A 26391-nucleotide genomic window follows, 5' to 3' on the forward strand; every position below is an offset into this window, starting at 1 on the left:
CACATTTAGCGATTCATTTTTATAAAATAGATTGCTTATTATGTCATTTTTGGATTCGATGAGACGTCTATATGTACAACTGCATAGGTAGATATAACTATATACATACACAAAAAAAATAGTTTCTTAACTTCAGAAATCGAATGAAGATTCGATTGAAATTGTCTTTATTTAGTAAATGGTAAATTCAGAAATTACAATAATAGAAAAAGCGTTTATTTTATGACGTTGATTATATGACGTACATGCGGAGATCAACAAACCAAAAGTATTAAGATAGTCACGCGATCAAAATAGCCAGCGGGTATTAGGATAACGTGCCGAAATAGAACCCCGCCTCCGAAGTTCGAACCAAAAGTAGTCAAGTTAAAAATAGAGCTATTCCCGCAGGGACGTTTTCATCTCGTGATTCACCTGCTGAAAACTCGATTGTTCACATTTTACGTCAATCGGTTGCGTGGTGTTTACGAGCGCTCGCAGGCCGCGGGAGCGTCAGCTGACAGCCAGGAATAGCCCTGACATCGCGGCCACGCTATGCCGCTGCGCCCGCGCACCCACAAATAGCGCGCTATAATTAGACGTCGGTAAAATCGTGGGTTTGTTATTTTTCTTTATCGTCTCCGTTACGCGATAATTGGGTTAGTGGCTGCATGTGGGCCCGATCGGCGTCGGCGTGTCTCGGCCACCGCCGGCACCGCACACCCGGCCATTGTCCTTACACTTCTTGCACTCCGTATTGCATCCTACCTACTCACGTTTCATACGCACTTATAGTTAAATTTTGATATTTAACATTGTACCTACACTTGTATGGCAATGTGTATTATGTATTGTATTTTAAAGTGAAATACATATATATGTTACTAAAATATTTTTCTTAGGTATTATTTACGTTACCGACATGTACGATATGGATATGGATGGAAAAAAACTAAATAAAGGTTTTACGTATTTATTTCTACTAAATTTTGTATCTATATTTTTGTATTCTATAAAAATTGTATCCTTTTTTTATACAAGTGATATACATCCACGGGCTTTTGAACCCATGTCCTTTTTTATTCTAAAAACATGCAATTTTTATTATTTTTTTTTTATTTTATTTCAAGGTAGGCGTTACTCAGCAACATCACTGTTCAAGTTAGGCTAACTTAATGTCTCTAAAAAACTAAACATATGTGTAAAATTGTATACTTCAAAAATTAGTGTTATTAATACGCTTCAGCCTGTAATATCCCACTACTGGGCATAGGCCTCTTTCCTCATCTAGGAGAAGGGTCAGAGCTTAATCCACCACGCTGCTCCAATGCGGGTTGGCGAATATATTCCCTACTATGAGTAACGATCGCTATCAGGAGTACATGATAACAACCGGGACCGACGGCTTAACGTGCTCTCCGAGACACGGTGGGGAGACCCACAAGGACTGTACAAACACCCAGACCACGAAAAACACCTGTATGGCCAACACAAATGTTTATCATGTACGGGGATTGAACCCGCAATCGCCAGCTCAACAGGCACAATCCATAGCTGTGACCGTTGCGCCAACGCGGCGTCTATTCGTCGTCAACGCGTTGTTATTAATATTTATAATAAACTAGTGAATAATATTTCATAATTTCTAAATAAATTATGAATTATTAATCATACTAGTTTTGAATAAATTCAAAATAATGGCTTAACTAGTAATTGGTATATAAGCTATATACATAAGCTCTACCTGTAAAGTCGCCACTCACTCTTCTATTCGTGTGCAACGTAACAAACTGATTCAATCCATCAATTAGATAATACAAATCGAGATAGATACAATCATTTTCCTTATTAATATTGATCAATCGAGATATGACAAAATTACATGCACTATTCTTTACAAAAATCCTTTAAAAAAAGTATCTCCATCAAAAACATAAGTAACATTATTAAATATTTTTATATTTATTACAATTTTATGTCCCTGCCTATGCGTATATTTTTCATAAAATGTAGGTTGTTACATTCATCTTTTAAATATTTTTTATTGTATTAGGGGTATAATACAATAATAAAATATTTAAAACATGAATGTAAACAATGTTTTAAACAATAACAATGTAATAAAAGTACGAAAATTTTTAGCAAAAAATGCATGCCAACCGCGCAGCACGGTAATGCAATAAACTGATGAAAATTTGTAAAATATTTTTACTATATTTTTAATGGCTGGATACAGTTTGTATGTTTATTTTATTTTCAATTTCTCATACATATTTACGTAGGTATGCAATTGTAGATACATTTTGACATGACTATAATACTTCTAGTCTAAATAGATGTAAAAAATAGCATATATTAGTTGTAAGTATACGTATAAGTATACCTAGATATAAAAATAATGTTTGTTCAAGTAATTCAATTTTATATAAAAGCTACGTAGGTACATCTAGGTAGGTACTAATAAAATGTTATAGTCTCGTATTTGCAAAAAAATAATAGAGATCAATAAAGAACTGTTTTTCTGAATAATAAAATAATACTCGAAGAGACATGTAGAAGAGGCCTACTAATGCAATAAATGAATAGAAAATACAACGAGAGCGGGAGCGATAAGCGGCGAGTCACGAGTGGGCCCGGGGGGCGGCGGGCGATGGGGGGGCGGCGCGGGCGGTAGGCGGCGTCGGGCGGTGACGTCAGCCGGGGGGGCACACAAACGCACGATTGGTGGAGCTGCGCGCGCCGCTACCGAATATGGGACCGCGGCTCCATTGATAAAACTGCGATGCGGGGTCGCGCGGCGCCAGTCCCTTTCGCACCGGCCGCGTGAGAGGCCGTTTTCACGCTGGCGTTGTTCGTAATACCGCTCGGCCCGTGGGCCGAGGAGCAGGTGGTGCCGGACGGGATGGGCACCGACTCGGAGCCCCCGGTCGGTCCGCACCTACTCTCGCTGGCGGACGTGGGAGCCCTCGGCTTCGACTGTGCGCTTAAGCCGGCGCCGGCGCTGACGACTGGCGGCGCCCCGGCCGACCTCAACACACCCGTCACCACATCGGATCTTCCCGCTTTCTTCCCGAATCTGCTCGAGCCTCCGCCTATATCAGGTGCGTCCCAACACGCACTGCTTACAGCACGCTGCACGCACCGCGTCACGACCGGACTGCGGGAATGAAACTTCCCACTGATAACGTTATAAACAAACTGCACTTTCTTCGACACGCCGCGTTTGTTCAAATTGTTTTACACGGCAGAGTGTTTTACGCTATTATAATATTTAACTGCACAGTGTTTATTAAATTTAGTAAATAATGTAGAATCGATAGATATTTTAGTAATAGGTAAATATGGATATCGTAGTTGCGATGGACAGTGCTCTACCTGTAGTGAAAACGAAAGTTCGCTCAGCCGTGTCATATGGACGGATCAATAGGTACTGTTTCTTGAATGAAAAGGTTTCATTGTGATTTTCCGTCGGGTTACGTCGCACTTTAATTGTGCATTGTGTTCTCAAGTGAATTTGCCATATCTTCTTTTATGGTACTTTATCCTGTATTCCGGTAAATATTTCTACAATTCTAAAACTCCATATTGAAAGAAATAATAATAAGAAATTTCAATTTCACCATAATTATTAAAAAAATTGTTTAAATAAAATAAATGTTCTGAAAAAAATAATAAAAGTGTTATATATAATAATTATAAAATTGAAATGCAATAAATTACTTAAAACTTCTTAATTTACCTAATAACTGAAAAAAAAATATTATTTATTTATACAATAGATACTAAAGTCAAAATAAGTGTTCAGACGATAAACTAAATGAAACGAAATGATCTAATATATAAAATTCTCGTGTCGCGGTGTTTGTTGCCAAACTCCTCAGAATCAGCTGGACCGACTGATTTTCATGAAATTTTGTGTGCATATTGGGTAGGTCTGAAAATCGGCCAATATCTATTTTTTATACCCCTAAATGATAGGGGGAGACCCACCTCTAAATATCTTTCTTTTATTTGACAAAATTTTATATTTTTATTTTATTATGATTTGGTCTTGAAAAATACATACAACCATAATTTATTTTTATTTACCCTTATTTTTTAAAAGCGTTTAGCGGCAAGACAACGTTTGACGGATCAGCTAGTTGTTATATGAGTTTCATAAACAAATTTTTGTGTTCTATTTAAAATACAAGAAATATTAGCTTAATTTACATTAATTACTTTAAGCCAATAATAATAATGCCTAAAAACACAATTACAATGAGGATAATATTAGGAGAACAGAAGTGTTAGACGGTCAACTACAGAACGTCTCATATAAGCGATAGAGCTATCAACATCCGCGCATCCTTATCACATCCGCCTGCGTTTCAAAAGACGCAAAATATTTGTAAACTTGTGCACACTTTTTATCAACCGATTACTAATATATAAGAATATAACAAATGATAGAAATGCTGAGATCTAAAACTACTTTATATTCGTTTCACATCTTTCCTGAGTCAAAATTGAACCTTAAAACAGCAGAACCTTAATTAGAAAACTTACGTTTATCCTACCACATTTTTTTAAACTAATTTACACAATTTAGCACCACAAATGACACTTAAGTGTCATATAATTGTTATACACTGCAAAATGTAACTAAGGCAAAACAGCCCGACTGGGGTAGTACCTCGACCTTACAGAAGATCACAGATAAATAATACTGTTTTCAAGCAGTGTTGTGTTCCTGTTGGTGAATAAGGTGTCCAGAGCTCTTGGGAGCAATTGGGGATACGGTCGGCAACGCGCTTGCGATGCTTCTGGTGTTGCAGACGTCTATAAGCTACGGTAATCGCTTACCATCAAGCGACCCGTACGCTTGTTTGCCGACCTAGTTATATAAAAAAAAAAACTACCATAATGTTGACTTATGGACAAAATGAATGCATCAGTGAGTTTTGTGTGCATCATTTACATTGTTGTCTATAAGTATATAAAAATCTATTGTTATCCTTTAGATAGCTGTCATTGTTAAAAAATTGTATCAAGTCTAATTGCATGCTATTTTTTCGCAGGTACACTACCAGGCGATGAGTTGTCTTTGGGCTGTTCGCCGCGGCGTCATAAGCATGAATCCTCCTTATCTCCAGGCGCGCGCGCTGAAGACGCCAGTAATGCGTCGAGCGCAAGCACTTCGCTCTACGCGCCTATGGGCAGCAAACGCGCACCTTCGCCACCTTTACAGTGGCTGCTACCATCAGGTCCCGGTCCAGGTAGCATGGATAAATATTTTCAACAAGAGTATGAAGAACGTGTTGAATTGCTCCCTCCTGAATGCCAGCCTTCTTATTGTCCGCCGCCACAACCTTGTCCACAGCAGCACTGCGAATATCGTCCCCAACCACAGCCTCAACCCCAACACTCGTGGGAAACACAAGAATATGCTAGCGCACCTCAACCGGCTCCTGGACCTTCAGGAATACCCAAAAGAGAGCCTTATCCCAGTCCGGCCGGCGACAGACCCGTTCAATTGGCTGAATTCAACCAAGCAACGAGTAAAGGTCATGAAATCCTTTCTCAAGTTTATCAGCAGAGCGCTCAGCCACTTCGACTAGTCCCGGTTAAACCTCGCAAGTACCCAAATCGTCCGAGCAAAACACCCGTTCACGAAAGGCCCTACGCATGTCCCGTAGAAGGATGCGATCGCAGATTTTCACGATCTGACGAACTGACTAGGCATATCCGCATTCACACGGGGCAAAAACCGTTCCAGTGCCGCATTTGCATGCGTTCGTTCAGTCGATCAGACCATTTAACGACGCACGTGAGAACACACACGGGTGAAAAGCCGTTCGCCTGCGATGTATGCGGGCGTAAATTCGCAAGATCGGATGAGAAGAAACGTCACGCAAAGGTGCATTTGAAGCAACGACTGAAAAGGGAGCGCGGCGGAGGCGGGCCGGCGCACCCGCACGAGCCGCACCCGCACCCGTCGCTCTAGCGCCCTCTCGCGCACATTCCAGTGAGGACGCGAGAACTGTTACTGAACTATTCGTTTCACGTTGAAGTTATTAAATAATTTCATCGCGTAGGTGTAAAAAATTGTCTTTAATGAAGCTTTATTAACTCTACATTTGTAAATTCACTGAAATTTATATATCTTTTTATACATATTTGTAATTATTACGGTAGAACGATCAACTCGATGTAGAAATAGTTTATAAAATGGAATGTAAAATTATACTGGGAACAAATGAACCAAGCGATGTGGCCTAATGTGTCCAGCGCGACGAAAGATTACGTGACTACTTCTCGATATATTGGGGTATAGCACTGACACATATCTTTCTGTCTGACGATAGTCTTTAGCTAAAAAAAATGTTTCTAATGTTTGTTATTGACCGTAGGGTCAAGTTCATAAGTATGCAGAGGTGATCGTTAAGAAGTGATATGTAATAGGCCTATATTCAGAAAGTTTCAGTTCAGAAAGTTTTTGCCACTCTAATATAGGTATATAGATTAATGAGCGTAGATAGGTATTGTTAATTATTAAAAATATTTACCTTCTTTTGATGTTAAATTGTAAAAAGGCAAAAGTTTTCGAACAAAACTATCTTCTTATTTATTAAGTAGCGATGTATTTATATTTAATGTTCTTATACTTTACAAAACTAACGTGAAACTGTGCCATTCATTTAACTTTACCACGTGCCACGGTAATTTGTTTTAATACTAAGTGTAACACGACTGCTGATTAAGTGATAATTATTATTATAAATATCTTATTTTATTTTTAATATTTCTAGTCGAAGATATGGGTGTGAGAATGTCGACTAAAGTATTTTCTAATCGATCAACTAAGAAATCTATTTCTCTTATTTTCGACAGCTGCTGTCGTGATCTTTTCTTGCTCAAACGTTTGTTTAACTAAATTTGCTCAATTCTCTGATTTTATACTGGTCGTTTAACTGCTCTATACTATCTATCTCTGGTCTTATTACTTTCTACTGCACTTGTTTCGATTATTACAATACTGTTGTTACTTTCTTCCGATTTTTATATATATTTATATAATTAGACTAATCTAATAAAGATAGTAGCTAGTAGGATTTAAATTTTGATCTCTTAATCATTATTAATTATTTGCAAAGTACAGAGAAGGCCCCCGTTCATAATACTCAAGCCTTTTTTGTCTAAGTGCTAAAACAACTACTTGTACAAATGCAGATTAATTTAACTTTTATTGTATTTTTTTGGTCTGAGCAACACGACCGCGACGCGCTGTCATTCACATCGAATTGTTGGTGACGTAACAGTCTCATTTGCAGATTTGCTGTTATTGACGCAATATTTTTATTTTTTTAAATAACATAATAGAGCACAAATAGTTTTACATGTTTATAGTTAATAAAATGTTTGACTATGTATCTTAAAGCCTTCAATTTAAAACGTGGTTGTTAAAAGTTCAAAAGGACTTTCTTTATATAATAAGTTGTGGATGTTGTTCGCTAAGCAAATGTAGTGCAATCTAAATATTATCATGAATTATAATTCAACTTAGAAAAAACAACACAATTTAAATTTAGTCACCCTTTAAAAAGTGATAAAATTCAAACAGGGTGGGCCTTTCGAATAAAATATGATGTTATAAATTAAGATATCTGACAATAATATAACTAACTCTTGTGTCTATATTTCTAACTATGTAGTTCTCACTTCAGCCTCTTACGTGAATATGTTACTATCAAACTAAAGTCACGCACGCGAATGTACGCCCTTTTAAAATTATACTTGATGTGGTGAAAGAGTTTATAATGTTTTTACTACTATAGACGAGACGTAGTCTCTGTTAGGGATGGCTAGCGTAGATAGGTTTTAATAAAGTGTATTCATATTAGTCAAAGGTAACGGAGAAGACTAAATTCTTAACCATTTATATAATGTTGCATCGCGTTGACGTTATTGATATACAATTTGTATTAGGTATCCTGTTGAGCCCCCGTGGCAGCTGAGTCCCTGCGGGCGCAGTGCGTGCTAGGCCCGCTCGTCTCGCCACCACGGGACGAATGGTCATTCGTCATTGTTAAAACCTCTGTTATATTCCAACTTTGTTACGGAACTTCATGTTCATAACAACATTACTTTCATCGCGTTACTGGCTAGCTTTTAATGACTATATGAAATATATATAACGAGATGTTCATGGTGTTCACTTGATTGTGAATGAGTACGAATTTTTGTATGATTATAATTTAAGCTATTTTATGTATTTCACTGGAGTGAAAGATGTTGTTGATGTTCTAAATTTAGATAATCATAAGTCTACATAGGTATTGTTAAATCTCACTAATTTTTACTAAATTCTATTTAATATATTTGTAAATACACTCTGACTATGTTTGAATTTAATGTGTATATAAGAGAAAAGAATTTTTTTATTTAATATGAAAATTCACCTAAGGTGCGAAAATACAAAATTGTTGAAAATTTTAAGTATGTTATTTTATTACAATTACCCTATGAAACAGCAATTATTAAACTTTTAACATGCCAAATTCCACACTAAATTCCTTGAAAAGAATCATCGCAAGTTGGCAACAAAATGAACAACAGCAGGGTATTAAATTTAGTAACGACTAGTGTGTGGCTATTGGCAAACAGCAGTATTTATTCCTATTTTGTTGAGAAAAATATTTAGCAACGGTGTTATTGCTTAAGTTTCCACAGATGAATGTTTAAATTTTTGCGCTAAAATTATTAGACTAGCTTTCCACTCGAGGCTTCGCCCGCGTGGACTTCAATTTAGGCTGTTGTGTTATCTCCCTTTAAACTATAGGTAGCCTATGTTATCCAGTGTGAGTAAAGTCGATCTAGTAGCTTTTGAGTTTATCCATTACTAGCATACTGCCCTGGCTTCGCACGGGTGCCTATTTAACAAAAATAAGAAAATATTTTTTCCCCTAATTTTTGTGAATAGGCTACGTGACCCGCGTATAGTGTAGCTACCCAACTGTAAAAGAATTTTTCAAATCGGTTTAGTAGTTTCGGAGCCTAGGTATTCAACGCAAACAAACAAACAATAAAATCTTTCCTGTTTATAATAAATATTATTTTTTTTCTTTTTTTTTATTATATAGGTAGCCGACACAATGTATAACGTTAGAATTTTTTCGTAAGTATAAATTAAAAATATGATACATTTTGTTTATATTATTACTATTAGTATTATTACAGAAAACAAAATTTATAAAATGTCAAAAAAAATATATGTAAACGTTGTCCATTTAATAAAATTTTGTAAGTATTTTATAAACTTGTTAACTTCAAAATTTGCATATCGATTCCAAGAATTATAATACCCATAAAAATGTGGGGTTTTTATTTATAAAAAAAACTACCCGGAAGGGTAATAAGATCTGTTGGGATTATTTAAGTAACTTTTAATGAAAGAACAATTTTAAACTATTTACCAAGAACACTTTATCACTGCACAAAGCTTCGATGCTTCAAAACGACATTTTTTGAATAAAAATATAAATTTTTTAATTGACACAAAGGTAAGTTTGTCGGTAGGTATATTTTAAAACATATACACATACATATATTTCATAAAAATGTAAAAAAATATATAACGAATATGTCTTCGTAAATGATTAATAATTTGCTATTATTATTAAAGTATTTGTAATCTTGTATACTTATATGTAGGTATACATAGTCTTGCCATTAATATTGTTACAAAAAAAAACATGTTTTCTATTGAAAGTTACATTTATTACTCTATTAGTGTGTTAGTTTAATACATCTTTATATTAATTTGTGAAGCAAAAACTTTGTTCCCCTTTTTATGGAAATTGCGCGGACGGAGGGTATGAAATTTCGCACACTTATAGTTTATATAGAGGAGTACAAAGCCTAATATTTTTTTTTTAATTATGCATAAAAAATACATTAAATCAATCAAAAAAAACATTACACACACTACCATGTGTTTGACACACACATGCATATATTATACTCTTTTGTTTATTGTTAAAATATGTGGTTAAATTATGATTCAATTTCGACTACTGGGCGACCACTAGTTAATATAAAACCATTAAAAATATATAAAGCTTATTCGAAGAAGTATCCAATAGGTGGTGGCTGCAATACAGTACTTTAAACGTTGAGGCCAGTTATCAATAGGCTCAGTCACTCTTTCATAGCTAATACCCCTCCAAACCATCACTGAAGTCAGATAACGCCCACGTTGTACTCTGTTGACTAATTGCGAAGCTTCCTTAGTGCTTTGAGCATAAATACGGTCATTTTGATTTTTAATATATTGCTCAATTGTAAAAAAAATCTCATCCGTAAACAAAATTTTTCTATGACCTTTACGTACCGCTTAAGTAGTAATTTTGATTTTTCCACCCTATTCTTTTTTAAATTATCAGTTAAGAGATGATCAGTGCTTCTCTTATAGCTAGAAGTCCTAAATCATCTTTTAAAATACGCGTCATGCTTCTAGGTGCTATCTTCCTCTCCCGAAATAAAATCTTTTGCTTTCGGACATGATTTCTTCGAATTATTTCCCTTACTGCTTTGATCACCTTTTTCGTACGAACACTACGTGGACGGCCAAATATTTTTCTGTCACAACAAGGAGGTTTCATTGTACTTATCAATAATACAGCTTTAAATATTGAATTTGGCCCTATACCTACTTTGTGTAATACAATCACAGCGATTCGTTTCTCTATCACCCCACTCCATTTTAATATCACAAAATATTTTACAATGTATTGGCGCGAAAATGAGAAAACACAATGAACTGTATTATTTATTTTTAATTGTAACAATATTTATAGCCAGACTATGTAGTTCTTATGATCTCCTCCTAGATGAACTGTTTTGGTGACATCTTTTTTTGTGGGTATATGAGTTCCTAAATTATTATAATTTCAATTGAACACAATTGGTGTAATATGCAATGTTTTGTGGACCCATAGCAAATCAGATTTTGTTCACACAGTTTGTTCAATGAGTCATTAAAATGTCAGTTTAGGAATCTGAATTAATTAAATGAAATATTTTGGAAATAAGTTTATCATCTTTTTAAAAAGCAGACGAAAATAAATATATAACTTTAAAATGTGGCTCCAGTAAATAATGATATTCGATATTTTATTTAATGATAATACAAAGCTTTGTTTAAGAACCTTGCACTAGGATTGATTTCCAGTTTATTCTTTATTTTGTTTTTTTTTTTATATTTCTTTTTTTTTGCATAATATAGAAGAGTAAGGTATTCAATTACATTCAGTATTCGTCAATATATTATTTGATGTAGGCAAGTATGTTAAAATTAATATAAATGAAACACAAATTTACGAAACTAATCTAAATATTTAATTCATATAGGAACACTTAGTTTAAACATTGTCAAATATTTATTTTACAAACCAATTTTGTGCTAACATTTTTACATAGATCTAAAGTAGCAACACGTTATTCCCTGTTTTCCTTTTTCACAATTTGTTATGTATAGCCACCAATCACAAAATAAATATGTAAATTTACATTAGCACACTATGTAAAAGCTAATGAAACAATAGCACATAACAAATAAATATATACAAAACTGTTTCACACAAACTTTGTATCTTCTTAATCTGTGACTTGTATGTTCCATTTTTAAGTTCTTTAACGTAACATCGAAAACCCATATAAATAATAAATATTAACTTTTTTCAAATAGACTAAAAATATGAATGAAGTATACATAAATATAAAACTTATAACGAATATTACCTTCAATTTTATGTAGTGCATATATGTAAGAAATGCTTTGTAAAGAAAATTATTTTAATGAAATTGTTATTATTTATTCGAAACATTAAAACCATTTCACACTGTAAAAACAAGACTGTAAGCAGAGCATAAATATCCTAGTTCCATAGTTTTATGTCTATTAAAAAAAACGTGTAAATTATAATAATTGATTTTTCTACAATTTTAATATTTTGTATTTAATGGAAGCCAATTTTATTTATATTATAAATTATTTGAATAATAAATAAATATATCATTTTAAAACTACGATTATTTATTACTACTCCAGAAAATCTTATATATTGATATATTTGCGAAAAAATTAGGTAACTGGGAACAGTATTAGTGGCGATAAAACTACAACATCGACCAAGGTTCATTCGAAAAACAATTTTACGATTCAATTAACGTTGTCATTTCTATTCGTTGATATACCAATTTAGCAACTACTAATGGAAAAAATCATTGCACTAGCAGAACCATATTTGTAAATAATTCGTTATTTACATTGTGTTTAATTAATTTAAGTACTATAATTATGAAAATGTGTAATAAAGTACTCTTACCTGTTATTCTATTATAAAACCTGAAGCCATGTATTCGTTAAAAGCTTAATATTTATGAATTTTTTATCATAAATATTCTAAGGAACTAAAAATATTAAAAGTTCGTGCAATACTAGATACCTCCTGTGTTCAGAAACGATAAAACATATTTATATAACTATAGTAATTTGAATGACGTATCGTCAAGAACTGGAATTAGTTTATTTTTTGGATTAAAAGTTCATTGATTATAGAATGAAACTTACGCAGCTATTAATTAACATCAATTTCAAAATATTTAATATGTATTTGGTACATTTACGTTAACAGACACTTAGTTCTTAAATGCTAGTCTTTTGAATACTGGCAATGTGTCTAGGACAGATATTACATACCTATTATAAAATAAGACATATGCTGCCTGTGAATTAGATCTTTAAAACTACGCTACAGATTTTGATACGGTTTTCTTCAGTAAATAGAGTGATTCCAGAGGAAGGTTTATATGTACAATACATGCATAATATAGTAAAGGAACACTGATAGTTCTAGAGGTTTCTAATGTGATGTCGTAAATAAACATATTTTTGCGCTTAAATTGCAAATATTTATTTCTAATTTAATATTTAGTATCAGCATTCCAACCGTCCGAAGCCGGGGCGGGTCGCTAGTTTAATATAAATTTTTCACTGACTTGTCACTGACTATTAGAACCTACTTAAAAAAATTTCAGGAAACATGTAATAGGTAATTAAAAATAAATAATCTTTAGATATTATACTATTTCCGACGAAACTCATTCATTGTTAATAAACAAGAAACATATTCTAATAATATTGTATTAATCACTATTGTATGGAATTAAATATAAATCAACGAAACTAAATTCTCATTTTCACCTCTGTCATACTTCAGGAGGTATCCATGATTGACTGACTAAAATTGAGAAGAGACTGGAGTTCATGCACTCTTATGATACGATACTTTTAAGCCTGGTTCCTATATTTAAAAAACGATTAGTTTTGTTCAAGCACCGTTAAATTTCGAACACAATATGTTTCGTAAGTAAATTGTTGTTTGGAATATACGAAACAGGTTTTGTCTATACAATTAACCAAACGATATAAAAATATCGCAATCTCTCGATTCACAGGCCAGAGGCAGCATCACTAGAATGACTAGCTTTTAATTCAGCAACCAGTATGCATCGTTTTATTATTATCAACCCGTTCTAAAACCCAACCGTCCTAACTTCAGAACTTAGGGTTAGATCGTTTTATTTGTCATCAATTTAAATGATTCCTTAGCAAAACTTAAATCGAGTATTTCTGTAACCAATCAACTCGTCATTAATATTTACAAGAAAATAGCTTTAACAAACTTAGCCTCTGGAGGCCTCGAAACATACTAAATACTAAATTCGCCTCCATACAGTCATATACAGAAAGTTTACAGAAAATTACTGTAGTGCTTAAGTAAAACGCAATACCAGTTTCTTGCTGCTTTTGTGGAATTTTAACACCGTTACAATTCTTTTATGATGACAATTGTGAATTATGCCAAACCTACTTTATTGGATCTATGTTACCATTTTAATACGATATACATATAATATGTTCAATATGTTCAACAAAAAAAAAACATTATACTCAATTTTCACAGCTTTCGATATTTATACTTTCATTTTACCTAAGCACGGTAGATGGCGTGATATCGCTCGATACAGTAGTGGAGAATAGTCAGTACCGAGTAAGGACAAGATGGACGGTGTTACGTGGTCTCCTGATCTTCGATTTTCAGATTTCGATATTATTAGTTTAACGCTTTTTAACCTAAGCACGGTGAATGGCGTGATATCGCCCGACCCAGTAGCTAAGAGTGGTCGGTACCGAACAAAAAGAAAGGTAAAAATAAGAGGTAGTGTTACGTGGGTTCCTGGTCATCATTCTTAGCGAGGTTAGGCTCGGACTCTGCGCGTCGCTTCAGACCGTCCGCGTCCGGCGACTGCGGCCGCTCCACTGCGTCCTCGTCCACTGCTGCCGCTGCTTTTATATCAGGCGCGCTGCGGCTCACGTCCTGCTGGGTGGTTTTCATTTGTAATTTTTGATATTTTATTTTAAAACCACTAGGGTGTCAGTTGCTACCCAAAGTATTCGGCCCACCTTACTAGTACACTTTATTTTACCCTTCAGATATTGTATATGTAAGGTAAACCAATATGCTTAGAAGGATCAATGCCATGTCAGTCAGCCCTTAAGTTAGGATATAAACATACCTGTTACCTGAAATAAACACTGATTCTGATACTATTTGACTTATTTTTCTTATATAAGTTATAATATAAAATTCGCGTGTCACAATGTTAGTTACCATACAGTAGGTAGGTCTGAGAATCGACCAATATACAGTTTTCATACTCCTAAGTTATAAAGGGGGCGGAATTAAGGGTGTTAATAAGATATATGGTAAAACAACGTTTCCGGGGTCAGCTAGTAACTTATAATTGGCATGTAGTTTAGTTTAATGCCTCTCGAATGTATACTCTAAAGTGTGAAAACAATAATCGTACCAAGTCTGTCTCAATATATTCCGCGGGTTCCTGTTTAACTGGCACGTTCATCTTATTGTTTAGATAGCAAACGCCGTTCAAATCGATAGCACTGTTTGAGAATATAGCCGCCGCTCCGGCAGACGCGTCCATTAGAGGTTCGATCTGAAATACAAGAACACAAATATTATATTATTATATAAATGCTAATATCTGCAGTTTTACCTACAAAAATCAAAACTTTGTGTTATCTTTAGGATATCTACTAATTCTATCTATGAACAAAGTTATGTGTATGTGCGATTTAGTATTTTATGGAAAATAAGAAAAATATCGTACCAAAACATTCTCTGGAATAATAAACTTGAGTTGCATTGGTTTCTTTTCTGTTATTGATTCGGATTCTGACACCTTTGGAGTATTCGAGAATTCTTTTGTATCTTTGTGTTCCCTTAAAGTAAATATAAACTTTTATTAAACCGTCTATGACAAACAATAATTGACCTCTTCAGCATAAGATATAAGGGGTCGTCCATTAATCACATGAAGCTCGAATTTTGGAAAAAAAAATACAAAATATCACACGGAGGCTGAAACGAGATATCACGGGTATTTACTTTTAAATAAACGTGCGATTTTAAACCTTAAAATTATAATCAACAAACAACCTTAATATTTGTCTAATATTTGGTATCATGGTGCTTATTTTTCCAAAAAAATTTCAGATCTTGAATGCAGGTAGTATTGAGAGATAATATTCTGAACAATTCAATTTACTTTTCTCAAAAAATACTTGTGATTTTAGGGTATGGGGAAGTGGTAGTCTAAAACCTCACCACATATCACCAAGGGGGGAGGGGGTTGATGTTTGCTGAAAATATCACGTGATTAATGGGCGAACCCTAAGCTGCTCATTATATATCATCATCATCATAATCATCATTTCAGTCTATTGCAGTCCACTGCTGGATATTGGCCTTCACAAGTTCGCGCCAAAAGTGGCGTGAACTCATGTGTGTTGCCCATAGTCACCACGCTGAGCAGGCGGGTTGGTGACCGCAGGGCTGGCTTTGTCGCACCGAAGACGCTGCTGCCCGTCTTCTGCTTGTGTATTTCAAAGCCAGCAGTTGGATGGTTATCCCTTCATCGGTCGGCTTTATAAGTTCCAAGGTGGTAGTGGAACTGTATCCCTTAGTCGCCTCTTACGACACCCACGGGAAAAGAGGGGGTGGCTATTTTCTTTAATGCCGTAGCCACATAGCATATATCAAGCAATGGGCAATTACACGGAAACAAGTTTTTAAAGAGATACAAAAAAAATTACCATTGGTCTATACATCCATCGTTACAAATGTGTGACGATAATCATATTTTCAATAATAAATAACATGAAAATAAATTTTATTTTTACCTTTTAGGCGTCGCGTGTTGACTGTCGCATTTTTCGTTTTGATGTTGCGAAATTAAATCACAAGCCTTTCCGAGAATAACGATTGATACAAGCACCCTTATCGATATTAAGCACAAATAAGCTATGAATATCAGAAGCACCGCCGCTAATCTGCGAATGGAAAACAAAAACATTTTTGTTATTTATTATTATAGTGTCTTAGAAAATATACTTCATTTTTTTTTCATTACAATAGGTTCACTCAAAGAGAACTATTTTATAAAAAAATTAGACTAACGAAATATAGACTGTTATTTTTACTCAAAAAAAAATATTACAAATGAAGTACAGCACTGTCGTAACAGATGGCGTTGTTACGAAAAATTTTAAACTAAAATTATTATATCAGATGGCGCTTAGTATATAAATACGAGCTCGATACGAGGTCTAGACTCTAAGTTGCTATCTGTAAATTACGTCACACGTTTAGGAGGGGGAGGGGGTCGTCAAAATGAACATTGTGTGACATGGGTCCAAAATTTTGTGACATCACATTTCAAAATATAATAAGCCAACTTGTAAGTATTAAAACATGATATTAGAAGTACAATTTTTTGCTGGCGCAATGGGCCACTCGTATCGGTTCGCGAATTATTTATATCACTCTTCAAGGGTTTCCATAACCTAATCACCGGATTCCACACCCTTGACAATTGAAACTCATCTTCCCTATTGAAATTACTATATTCTCTTAGTATTTTTAGACCATACTGCCCAAATAGACTGAAATAACTTCGCGAAGGAAGCTGTAAGGAGGATTTGGTTGGGGTGGGCGGCTATTGGCAGGCTTCGCCGAGTCTGCACTTCGGATATTCCGCAACGCCTGAAGACAAAAGTCTTCAAGCAATGCTTCCTATCTGTTTTAACATACGATGCCGAGACGTAAACACTGATAAAATTCACAAGTTTTAAACCTCTCAACGTGCACTGGAACGGGCTATGCTTGGGGTCTCTCTCAAGGATAGGGTCAGACATGAGACTATCTACAAGAGAACAAAAGTGACTGACATAGCCCACAGAATTAGAAAGTTGAAGTGGAAGTGGGCTGGTCACCTGTGTGGCAGGACCGATGACCGCTGACAGACCGCGTATAGGCAAAGGCAGTATGAGACGTCTTACGTGAGATTGCCGGTGGAGGCTGGATGAGATTGCGGAAAACCGAGATGTTTGGCGCGAACTTGGGGAGGCCTATATGTCCAGCAATGGACTGTGATAAGCTGATGTGATGTGATGTAATAAATTTATGGATGGCCCCTAAAAAATATCCTGATATTACTCAAGACCTATCTTAAAATTTCAGTCTAAGTTTATCCTTACTAAAAACTATAAAAGAACTTTTGTAACAACACTGGTAAATTCTAAGATTAGTGATTTCAAACAGGTATACTCAACAAATTCAATTATATAATATTGGTAGAGATCCCTCACCCATCCACTTTCACAGCGTGTACTAGAACCCTCGTTATCACAACTCCAAGGGGTAAAGGAATGAAACCCATCCTCCGAGCAACTAGGTCGGAATGATCACTGAATGCATACTTCTGTCGCGTCTGTGCAACATCATACGCCAAACTTACTGTGTACTCCCTGTACACTCCGTATGGTATTTCGTTAAACCTGTAAAAAAATATATTAAGTTAAACAATGTGGTTTTTTACAAATATGTGAAATTTTAGACACTTGTAAAATAATTTCACTTAATTATTTTTTCTAAAAGTTATTTCAGAATATAAGTTTTTTTTTAATTTAGACAGTTTTAAAAAATGCACTTTTCAAATTTATGTACAAGTCATTTTTACACATATATGTACTTATATTGAGCTCTAATACAGGCTGACCTTAGTCATATGAAAAAAGTTCACTTATATGTTTTAGTTAAATAATTGTGTTTGCAGGCAAACGAAGAAAAACCGTCTTCAATTATATCGACAAGTAATGCAACGTAGGTAGACGAAAAAATAGTCAAGTAAATAAGCATCATCAAAGATTACTCCAAAAGTTGTAATCAGATCTCAATGAAATTTAAATGTAACATGATAAACATCGGCTTTCGATTAAATTAAAAATCATTAAAATCGGTACACCCAGTAAAAAGCTATGCGGATTTTCGAGTTTCCCTCGATTTCTCTGGAATTATTATCACGGTACCAAACTAGGGATATCTCCTTTCCAACAAAAAAAGAATTATCAAAATCGATTTATAAACGACGGAGTTATCCCCAAACATACATAAAAAAATATATATAAATACGGTCGAATTGAGTAACCTCCTCCTTTTTTTGAAGTCGGTTAAAAATACACATTCATTTACAAAAAACACAAGTTTCCCTAATCATTTGAAAAATTTAAAGGGTTTAAAGATCCAATTATCAATGGGCAGTTTTCAAAACATAGATCCAGAGAAAGTATCGCAAAGAGTATAGCAGTATAAGCATGGATCAGATGCCCCTGGGGAAATTTATGTCAAAATTTTGATAACGTAATCACCGTCTTAGGAGAACCATTTTCCTAAGTTACCACACCTCGGAACGCGCTAGTTTTTCAAAAAAATTTTTTTTTCAAATTTTGAAAAAAAAAATTTTCTCTTGCAATATATTTATTTGTAATTTTTCTACCAATCGCTAGTTACTCTAAAGAAGCATTAAATAAGGTACTTTTGAAGTCTTCGCAGAAATTGATATATCGGAATATCACAAATTCAAATTTTTAAAATTTTAAATCTCACGTATTTTAAGAGACACTCACGATCAAGACATATAGCACGAAAATCTTACAAGTGTTTTATTGAATATATTCCTTAAAAGCACGATTGTGATGGAATCACTAGGCATTTTTGTGAATGTCCAAATGATCGTCGGACGATAGGATGCTGCTCCCACTTGGCGGCAGCAATTTATTATTTATCACTTGGAGGGTATCAGTCGCATATTCCACGCCCAGTTGAGACACTCAGTCAATTATTCTCAAAAAACAATATCACAGTAACGATTGAAGAAGACAGTGACGAAGATTAATTCTCTTTATTCAATGGCTATAAATTAAGACTACCAAAAGTTTTATAGTAACTTTTATCTGAACAGAACATATAAAAATATAATCAGTTTTGGACTATAAATCATACATGTATAAAAAAATCATTATATTGACTTAAGAATCTGCCTTTTGTATACAATTATATAGCTGCTAGCTGTAGCAAATATAAACTGTGTAGCTCTTTGGTGAATACTTGTATCGGACGGCCCAAAGGAAGCCGACGACTGGATGACACGATTGTGGCGCGGCGGTGGAGACGGCCCAGAACACCCTCGAGGTGTGCCCGAGATGAGCCTCGGAGGGGACGTCACTGCCGAGCGTTATCACAGCAATGCTCGGCGACGACGAGTCCTGGAAGGCGATGGTCTCCTTCTGCGAGACAGTAATGTCTCAGAAGGAGAATGACGAGCGGATGAGAGAGGAGGCCGCCGACGAGGCCTCCGTCCGCAGGCGACGAACGGGGGTGCGTAGGAGGCGCTACTTAATGCGCCTCCAGTAAGCCCCTGTCGCCCGTGTCGGGCCGGGATGGGACCCGGTCCTGCTAGACACGGCGTCGTCGGGAGTGTTCAGAGGTGAGCCGGACAGTCCCCATGGAGGAGAAATCTGGCCTTTTCGCCGAGGCCAGCCCGTCACTGGAAGGATCCTGTTGCCTGCAGATTCGGGACCCTCCAATTAAAGCGGCTGAAGGCTCCCGCAGGGGTTTTCGTCGGTATTACACCCCCCAAGTGCTGAAGCCGACATACGGTCTAGGAATGCCTACTCGGGCATCCTGGATATCACCCGGAAAGGAGTTCCCCAGCGATAACAAAAAAAAAATACCTTGTGGCATTAAAGATATAGCCACCCCCTCTCTTCCCGTGGGTGTCGTAAGAGGTGACTAAGGGATAACACAGTTCCACTATCACCTTGGAACTTACAAAGCCGACCGATGGCGAGATAACCAGCTAGCTGCTGACTTTGAAATACAGGCCAAAGACAGGCAGCAGCGTCTTCGGTGCGACAAAGCCAGCCCTGCGGTTACTAACCCGTCTGCCCAACGTGGTGACCATGGGCAACACACATGAGTTCACGCCGTTTTTGACGCAAACATGTGGAGGCCTATATCCAGCAATGGACTGCCATAGGCTGAAGTGATGATGATGATGATACAATTTTAAAAAGATTTTAAACTATTTATTGTCATTGTACACCACATGGTCTACACTTATATGTTGACTTTATAGACATGTAAATACACCAATAAGTACCTGGTAATAAATGCATGTTTCACCCAGTCGATAATTACTTCAAAAGTTAGAACTAGCACACAGTCTGGAGCTAGTATCCAAAATCTTTCTTCTTTCCACATATACTCTTTCATGGTCTGTAGCACCACTATGAAGAGAAGCACCGATAAATGTAGACGCTCTCTCACATCACTGCATGAAACTTGAAAGAGATTGTTTTTGTCAAACTTTTTAAAAACACTTCCTTTCAATTCAACAAACTGAAAGAAAAAAGAAATTTTTAAATAGGTGTGTATTTGTATAGGTGTGTATTTGTATAGGTGTGTATTTGTATAGGTGTGTATTATAGGTGTGTTTTTAGTTATATACCACTGAATAAGCCCAGTTGTTTATGATTACATATGAAAATTTAAAGAAAAATAAAATAACCTTTTACATGAGATTTCATTATAAAAATTAACAACTATGAACTTAAAAAGCACAAAATATAAGGTATGAATATAAATATTACATACTCACATTATTAGACATCATTATTATAAGAAGACTTTTATTGTTAGAGTTAAAAGCTACATTCAATGTTGTGGCTTGAAACAACACTAGCAAGCTGTGAAGAACTGAAATATCTATAAGAAAATCATTGTACACTTGTTCCAAACATACAGAACCAAAATTTAACTTACTAATTACATTATTAATAAAAGTTAGCATGTAAGAGTGGCCAATAAGTATTTAAGTCATTTAAAACAAACTGCTTACAAAATAATTGTGTTTGCTCGCAAACGAAAAAAAACCGACTTCAATTACATCGACGAGTAATAAAACGTAGATCGATGAATAAATAGTCAAGTAACTACGCGTTATCAAAGATTACTCAAAAAGTAGTTATCAGATCTCGATAAAATTTATATGTGACTACATGATAAACATCAGCTTTCGATTAAATTAAAAATTATCAAAATCGGTACACCCAGTAAAAAGCTATTACGGATTTTCGAGAGTTTTCCTCGATTTCTCTAGGATCCCATCATCAGATCCTGGTTTCCTTATCATGGTACCAAACTAGGGATATTCCCTTTCCAACAAAAAAAGAATTATCAAAATCGGTACACCCAGTAAAAAGTTATTACGGATTTTCGAGAGTTTCCCTCGATTTCTTTAGGATTCCATCATCAGATCCTGGTTTCCTTATCATGGTACTAAACAAGGGATATCCCCTTTCCAACAAAAAAAAGAATTATCAAAATCGGTACATCCAGTAGAAAGTAAATGTAATAATGCGATATAACTCAAAAAGTAGTTGTTAGATCTCAAATAAATTTAAATGGGAGCAATTGACACACACCACCTTTCGATTAAAAGAAAATTTGTCGAAATCGTTCCACCCAGTCAAAAGTTCTGAAGTAACATACATAAAAATAAAAAAATACAGTCGAATTGAGAACCTCCTCCTTTTTTGGAAGTTGGTTAATTATCATGTCTATCTTGATAAAATAATTTTAAACAAAAAAAAAACTGACTTCAAACAGGAAACTAAAAAGTGAAAAATAAATTTACTTGGTACAAAGTAATTCGTATTTTGATTTAGTTAATCAGAAATGATAATTCAAGGATAAGCAGAACCATAGTGGACTCAGGCAATCACCCTGGAAAATACCCCTCCGTATCCTGATTGGGTCATCCGCGCCTGTCAGTCGCTCGCCCTGGACACAAAGGATCGTATTCCATTGCCCCATGCACACTCCGAGGAAATCTCGAACTGAAGAAGTCATGAATGAGGCACCGAGTCTAAAGCCTTTTTGCAGTCAATCCAGGCGGCCGAAAAGTTCCGACGGTTGCGTTTGATAAGCTGGCCCGCCACAGAGTCAATGATAAGGAGCTCCTTTGTACTGCGATCACCTCCACGACATCCGTTCTGAGCTGCAGATAAGATATTAAACGCAGCAATATGTCGTGACGTCTTACCGCTCAGAACAATGTTTTGTAGATGGAGATCAGACACGTTGTGGGGCGGTAGTTGGTAGGATCCGCGGTGTTGGTGGACTTAGGAGCTAAGTGAGTGATCCCGGTAGTGAAAAGGTTCGAAAGCGTCTTCGGATCTATTGCCTCTCGGTATTGTGGAGCCAAGGTCGCATGGCAGACCGAGAACCCTTTCAGCCAATAGTGATGCAGACCGTCGGCCCTCGGACTTTTCCAGTTCGAAACCCGCCGGACCGCACCACTGACGTCCTCCATAGAAATGGCGATCGGGTTCATCGGTTCGACGTTAGCACATGCGTCCTGAATCGCCGCAATCCAAGGGCCCTCCTCATGCTCCACCTCCCTTGACCATATATTACGCCAGAAGGCGACGAGGTCAACCATACTCGGTTTTAGGGAAGTAGAACACGGTATCGGGTTCTCCAGATTTCTATAGAACCTTTTCTGATCAATCACGAAGAGGCGATTTTGTCGGAAGCGCTCAACTCTCTCAGAGTACCTGCGAATGCGCTTTCCCCATGCCGCGATTCTCTGCTTCAGGCCGTCGATGTGCTCTGTTAGTCTATCGGCTATGTCAGGCTGGTCGAGGCTGATGCCTAGCCCGTTAAAGGCCATTCTAACAGAGCGCACAATCCTTAGCCTTGTCTTGCCCGACCTGAAGGCTAGCAGCCTACAAATAAGGGCCCTGGCCAGGCTGATACGGCGTTCTATTCTCCTCTTCCAGGCTGGTACGTCGCTACTCTTATGAGAAGCGCGTCCAGGCTCCTGGGTCTAAGCTCCGAGAAGGCGGTGCACCGCTAGAGCGACACCGAAGAGAATAAAACCCGTATCCTCCAAGCTGAGGCTGCCTTCCAAATAGGGAGGTAACAGCCTATTGGCTGCCTCAATGGCACTCCGCATCGCGGCACTGAAGGGGAGGCGAGAAAGTCACGGTCTCAGTTCCAGAGGAGCGCCCCGAGTCTCGGAAATCGCCTCTTGCGAGATCCCTCTCATCTGTTCTACTTTTTGGGCGACTGCTCCCTCAGTAATCGCCTCCACAGGCGCTTCGCTACGAACGCTTTCTTGTTGCGCTGACACTGTGCCGTGCACTGTGGACACGGATTCGACTTCAGAAGCAGCCTCACGTCGAAACCGTTCAAGCTCAGCGGCGTCGAATATTATAATTTCGTTGGATGTACCGAGCTCGATGTGTCAGGTTCTATTCCGTAACAGTTAAAGTAGGCTCAAGCAGTAGGAACTCACGGTACATTACTGCACGATAGTCAGTCCGCCTGGTCTCCCGTCCCACAACCCTATAGTACGACACTTTCATTCATCTTCGGTGTCCATCTCATGCGACGTACTCTACCAGCGGCTCACCAACCCGCCTGCCCAGCTTGGTGACTATGGGCGAAACACATGAGTTCACGCCGTTTTTTGCGTAAACTTGTGGAGGCCTATATCCAGCAGTGGACTGCGATAGGCTGAAGTGATGATGAAGTGATATACGAATAAAAATAATCTTTCAAGACAAAGCTTTTTTTGGAAAAGTAATGCTCATAACAAAAACAATGTAAGTATAGTATTTATAAAGGATACAGACATAGGTCATAGCAAATAGTAAATGCGGAATAACACCAAGATGTTCTCTTTTCCTATCTCTAGGTTCAGTGGCTGTCCAGAAGAGAGCATCTATTGTGTCCTGTCCAAAAGCTGAGAACAGTCTGTCTCCAACCTCCAACATGTTATAGAATATATACAATTTCATTACACTCTGGCTCTTCACTAAATGGTACATCATATTAGTGTCTATGTAGCACATTAGGATGCTACATATTAATAGAATGAAACCCTTAAGTACATCACAAGTCTCAGCAGGCTTTAGTACACTTTGTCGTACATAGAATCTGAAATATTGAGTTCGGGACACATTTATTTTGTTGTTTTGTTCACGTAAGACTTAAACATATAATAAAGTCTTGTACTCACCCAAAACATCGCCTAAAGAGTCTATTAACAAATGACCAAAAAGCCATAACAAATCTTAAAGGCAAAAATGTATAAACAAATAGCAAAGAATCAGCACACTGGAAAAATCCATAAGCCATAAATTTTTCTAATTCTTGAGGGATTTTAATAAATGAATAAACTTTTTCTCTTCTTGCAGAGAATCTCTCTTCGTCATGTTCCAGGAGATATCCTCTTGTGAGTTCGACATGAAGAAATGCGAAGAGAGAGGCATTTTTATCTCGATCTGCATATAAAAAGTAATATAGTACAATGCTAGTGCTTACCTGTTTATTGAATAAAAAAGAACTATTAGTAATAAAATATTCACCTTTGCTTTTTATTTCTTCTCCACTTTTGTCAGTGATATCACCGGGACACTGTCGAATATTTGTTACACTCTTGAACCGTAACCTTTTAGTGTGTTCTTGATAATCTTCATTTTTTAACGTCATTGTATAAAACCTTAACTATCTAGAAGATTCATAACACTATAATACTCCCACGATTTTATTTAAAAAAGTAAAATAATTCTTTTTTAATTACTGAACCGGACTTTTTTTAATATTATGGTTTTATATGACGTTTTATAATTATGATGTTGACTTACTTCAATCTCAATGACAGGGTTGAACAAATTAGTTTTACCCACGGTTTTACCCTACAATATTTACTGTCAAAAACAACATCATTATCATTATATAATTATAATAAAACTAAGTTGATAAAATGTGCGTGCCGATGAAACTTAAAAAGGAGTCCCGGCACGATAAAGGACTTACATAGTGTGACAGCCCTTTATCCCCCCTCAAACAAGAAAGTTTCCGTTTTAACCTAAAGAGCGTGTTTTTAAACTTTTAAAGATATAAGGGCTTTTCCAACCCTTCAACTTGGAAATTAAGTGTAGTGGCGCCATCTGTTGTTGATTGTTTGAACTTCAGTCAGAACAACGATTATTTGGGTTGCATTTCGAAAGGCGCTGCGAGCAATGTATGAGAATAGATCAAGTAAAAAGAATAGATAACGCACTTAGAACAAAAAAGTGAAGCCACTTTTTTAAATATGTATGAGTGAGTGAAGTGTTGACACTTTTTAAAAAAAGTCCCTGAAAATTTTATTAAATGGGATTAAACACAATTAATTTAATATACGTAAAATGGGTATGCGAAAATAAAAATCTGTTTATAGTTTTAAATATATTTACTCCTTTTTTGCTTCAAATTGTTAAATAAATCTATTGCAGCCATGTTTTGATTTAATGAATTATATAAATCTGTGTCAATGAAAATTGCGTTTTTAAGTAATTGATGATTCCTCTGAAGGGCAAGTTCCTGTTTTAAAAACGTCTAACTCTTTGCTGTAATGATTTAATTTTTTTACATTTTTTTTTTAATAAAGTTCCTGTTTTTTTAACTTTTCTCTTAGTTTATGTTTTCTAGGTGTATCAAAGATTGAATCTTGGTTAAGGACTGATTTAGACTCATCCGGTAGGTCCTAGAACAAAAAATATAACATTAAAATACGTAGTAGTAAGTAGCAGTATGTACTTGATGGTACTCTGCGAAGTCCACGCTTTGTACCGTACATGTCAGCTTTATCAAAATGGTTTGAACAAACCAACTAGATGAGGATGGATGTCGTTGTAGTTCATTTCGGCTCAGTCGTAAAGTAGCTACCTATTCATCTCCTATTAAAATATTCGTTGGAAACCTAAAACCATAATATTTAGTAGTAAAATATGAGTAGTTAATTCACAAATTTAAACAGAAACAAACGAGTTAAAAATTCATATTTAACTTGACTTCAATTTAGGAAAAACATAAAAACTACACGATAAAAAAA

The 26391-nt window shown here is 36.0% G+C and overlaps 2 protein-coding genes across 2 annotated transcripts; one reads left to right on the forward strand and one right to left on the reverse strand.

Annotated features, from left to right (window-relative positions):
• The first annotated feature begins 2784 nt into the window (after nt 1–2784).
• Nucleotides 2785–5975, forward strand: LOC123658505 (early growth response protein 3-like). Its single transcript, XM_045593906.1, has 2 exons — nt 2785–3080; nt 5040–5975. Exons 1-2 carry the CDS (start codon nt 2882–2884, stop codon nt 5963–5965), a joined length of 1125 nt encoding a protein of 374 aa, XP_045449862.1. The 5' UTR covers nt 2785–2881; the 3' UTR covers nt 5966–5975.
• An 8004-nt stretch (nt 5976–13979) lies between these two features.
• On the reverse strand, nt 13980–25168 carry LOC123658504 (protein TAPT1 homolog). Its single transcript, XM_045593905.1, has 10 exons — nt 24881–25168; nt 24532–24796; nt 24142–24449; nt 21103–21200; nt 20605–20843; nt 17753–17941; nt 16286–16435; nt 15214–15325; nt 14896–15039; nt 13980–14405 (listed from the first exon to the last, which is right to left on the reverse strand). Exons 1-10 carry the CDS (start codon nt 25002–25004, stop codon nt 14250–14252), a joined length of 1785 nt encoding a protein of 594 aa, XP_045449861.1. The 5' UTR covers nt 25005–25168; the 3' UTR covers nt 13980–14249.
• Between the last annotated feature and the right edge of the window lie 1223 nt (nt 25169–26391).

The sequence above is a fragment of the Melitaea cinxia genome, chromosome 12 (assembly GCF_905220565.1).
Source record: "Melitaea cinxia chromosome 12, ilMelCinx1.1, whole genome shotgun sequence".
NCBI lineage: Eukaryota > Metazoa > Arthropoda > Insecta > Lepidoptera > Nymphalidae > Melitaea > Melitaea cinxia.